Source organism: Suricata suricatta, chromosome 13, assembly GCF_006229205.1.
Source record: "Suricata suricatta isolate VVHF042 chromosome 13, meerkat_22Aug2017_6uvM2_HiC, whole genome shotgun sequence".
NCBI lineage: Eukaryota > Metazoa > Chordata > Mammalia > Carnivora > Herpestidae > Suricata > Suricata suricatta.
In genome coordinates, this window is record NC_043712.1 from 5,683,598 (window position 1) to 5,686,304 (window position 2,707).

The window sequence follows — 2,707 nt, forward strand, 5'->3', positions numbered from 1 at the left end:
GCCTGGGTGGCTCAGTCAGTTAAGTGTCTGGCTTCAGCTCAGGTCATGATCTCATAGTTCATGAGTTTAAGCCCTGTGTCGGGCTCTGTGCTGACAGCTCGGAGCCTGGAGCCTGCTTCGGAGTCTGTGTCTCTGTCTCTCTTTGTCCCTCCCCAGCTCCCTCTCTCTCAAAAATAAATAAATGAACAAAAAAATTTTTGTAATAAAATTTTAGAAAATGGTTAAGATGGTAAATTTTATGTTACGTGTATTTTATCACAACTAAGTTGTTTGTTTGTTTTTTAAGAAAAAGAGCGTCCCCAAAGGTAAGGCGCCAAGCACTCACGAGAAAAATGGGAAAAGGACAGGAAGAGGAAATTTCAAAGTAGGAAACACAAACAGCCAGTCCACTTATGGGAACCGTCCAAGCTCAATGGTGACGGAGGAAACGCAAAGTTAAAGCACAGTATCATTCTGGTGCCCCAAACCATGGAACAAAAGAAAACCAGGGGAAGCCTGAAGGGGGCGGGGCTGGGAGAACGCAGGGTCCCAGGCTCAGCCTGGCAGGCGTGGGGGCGGGGGCGGGGGGAGGGGGGGTGATAACGGACAGTGAGCTCCAGAAACCAGCCGGCCGGTCCACTCACCCTTCAGCTCGTCGGCGGCGAAGAAGGCGGCAAGGCAGTCTTCCAGGGTGACGACCGGCCCCCAAAACCAGCTGGGGGTACAGGATACCACAAACCTACGGAGACAGAAGAGGGTGGCAGGTGCTGCCGGGGCCCGGGCGAGACTGGCACCTGGGGGCTTCGGGCCCAGGGAGGCACCTTGCTGGGTGGGTGGAAAGGGCAGAGGTCTGGCACCTGACACTCGGGACCACCGGCCAGGAGCCCAGTGTCCTGGGGAGAATGACATCACTTCTCCCCGAGCCTTGTCTTCTCACACGGGAAGGGGCCCTGCTCCCACCGGCCTGTCCTCCGGGCGGAGGCGGGCTCCTGCCGTCAGGCGGGTGTAGACGAGGCCTGGCAGCAAGGCACGCAGCGGGGACTCCAGGAAGCCACCCGCTGCTCTCCCACGGGCTCGGCCCGCCCTCCAGCTCCGCCCTCCTCTCCAGCTGCCACAGGCCCACGCACCCAGCCCGCCCTCCTGTGGCTGAGGAAGCGCCCGCCCCACTCAGCCGACCCCTGTGCATCCTCCCTCTTTAAGGGCCTTTCAGGACTCTGCCCTTGGCCTTGCGAATGCCCGCGCTCTGCTGCCTGCCAGGGCCGGGGCGGGTCGCGTCTCCAGCAGGCGGGAAGGCGGGGTACCTCCGGATGTACTCCACGATGAAGGCCAGCCAGCCCTGGGCGGCGTAGCCGTCCCCGCAGGCGCCCGGCTTGGCGGGCACGTTCTGGTAGATGGCCGAGTGCAGCTTGGCCAGGTCCTCCTTGCCGGGAATGGGCAGCGACAGGTCCTGGAAGGTCTCCACCGTGGTGGACACCTGTGGGGTGGAAGGTCAGCCTGGGTTCCCACCTTCCGGGGCTCTGTCCTGCCCGGAACAAGCAGAAGCCACACCCCGAGCCCCAGCCACCCCCCACTCCTGATGGCAGGCGTAGGGCAGAGGGTCTGCCCCCGGGACCCTGGACATGGGAGCCACCCCTACAGAAAGGTGAGGACATTGCCCTCCTGCCCCCAAGCTGCAGGAGGGGCCCCGGGGCCACCGAAGGCTGGCATGTCACTCACGCCCTCCTCAGGACACTCACGCGGTCACAGGTGAGACACTGCACAAGGCTCAGGATGGAGCCGTCGAAGATGTCGGAGATGACGCTGCGGTATCGCTGCTCCTTCCGCCTCCGGCTGCCGGCGCTCAGCACCTGGCCTGGGGGCACAGCACGGACTAGGCCCAGCCCCGCCTGTCTGGGGCAAGGGGCGGCGCTGGGGCTTGCTTGGCTGGGACCTGGCGGGGGGGGCCTAGGTGCGTCACGTGGTGGGGTTCACAGTTCACCTCCCAGCGCCTGTCACTGTCAGTGAGATGGGGCGCCCCCACCGGCACCCCAGTGGCATTAGGAGGGCTCGAAGATGCCACCGCACGCAAGGCCAGCCACGCCCTGAGGACCCAGCCTCCCCACCCGATCCTGCCAACCTTTCTTGAGCACGTACGATGGCCCCATCCTCACGGGGCTCGCCCGAGGGGGGCTGCCGGCCAGCTTGGTGTGGCCCTCGTGGTGGCGCGAGGCGCTGCGCATGTGGGCCTCGTTGTCCGGCTCTGGGGGCAGAGAGGGGCCGTGCTGGGCTGAGGCAGCTTTGCCAGCTGCGGGGCCTGTTCCGGAAGAGGACCTGCCAGCACCCCCTGGGGACACAGCCGGTATCCGCCGCGCCTCCTCCAGCCCGTGCCCACCCGGCCCCCACCAAACCCACAAGACGCCTGGCCTCACTCCAGTTTCCAGCGGAAGCACAGGGCCGAGTCCGCCCCTGCTACGTGGCTGACCCCTCACCCAAGGCGCTGGTGGTGGGACCCCCGGGGGTGGGAGAGGCCAGCGGGCCAGCACGCGCTGGCAGTGCCGGGCAGAGCGGGCCGGGGTCCCCGAGCAGCTGTCTGGCACCTGGGGTCCGGCAGGGGCTGGAGGGCCGCGGCGACGGCGGCTGGGCCTCCGCGGGCTGGTCGTCAAGGGCGGCCAGGGCTGTGTCCACGTCGGCGTCCTCGTCCACCTGCTCCGAGCTGGAGCGCTGCCGGCCCCAGGAGGACTTGCGGTCC

At 65.5% G+C, this 2,707-nt stretch overlaps 1 protein-coding gene across 1 annotated transcript in view; it reads right to left on the minus strand.

Annotated features, from left to right (window-relative positions):
• Positions 1-2,707, minus strand: part of USP20 (ubiquitin specific peptidase 20) — a 37,702-nt gene that overhangs the window by 9,897 nt on the left and 25,098 nt on the right. Inside the window, exons 12-16 of the mRNA XM_029921062.1 lie at positions 2,556-2,698; positions 2,096-2,218; positions 1,716-1,831; positions 1,281-1,453; positions 624-718 (exon numbers count right to left, since the gene is read on the minus strand). Of these exons, the coding sequence (XP_029776922.1) occupies positions 624-718; positions 1,281-1,453; positions 1,716-1,831; positions 2,096-2,218; positions 2,556-2,698 (650 nt within the window). The remainder of the gene's footprint in view (positions 1-623; positions 719-1,280; positions 1,454-1,715; positions 1,832-2,095; positions 2,219-2,555; positions 2,699-2,707) is intronic.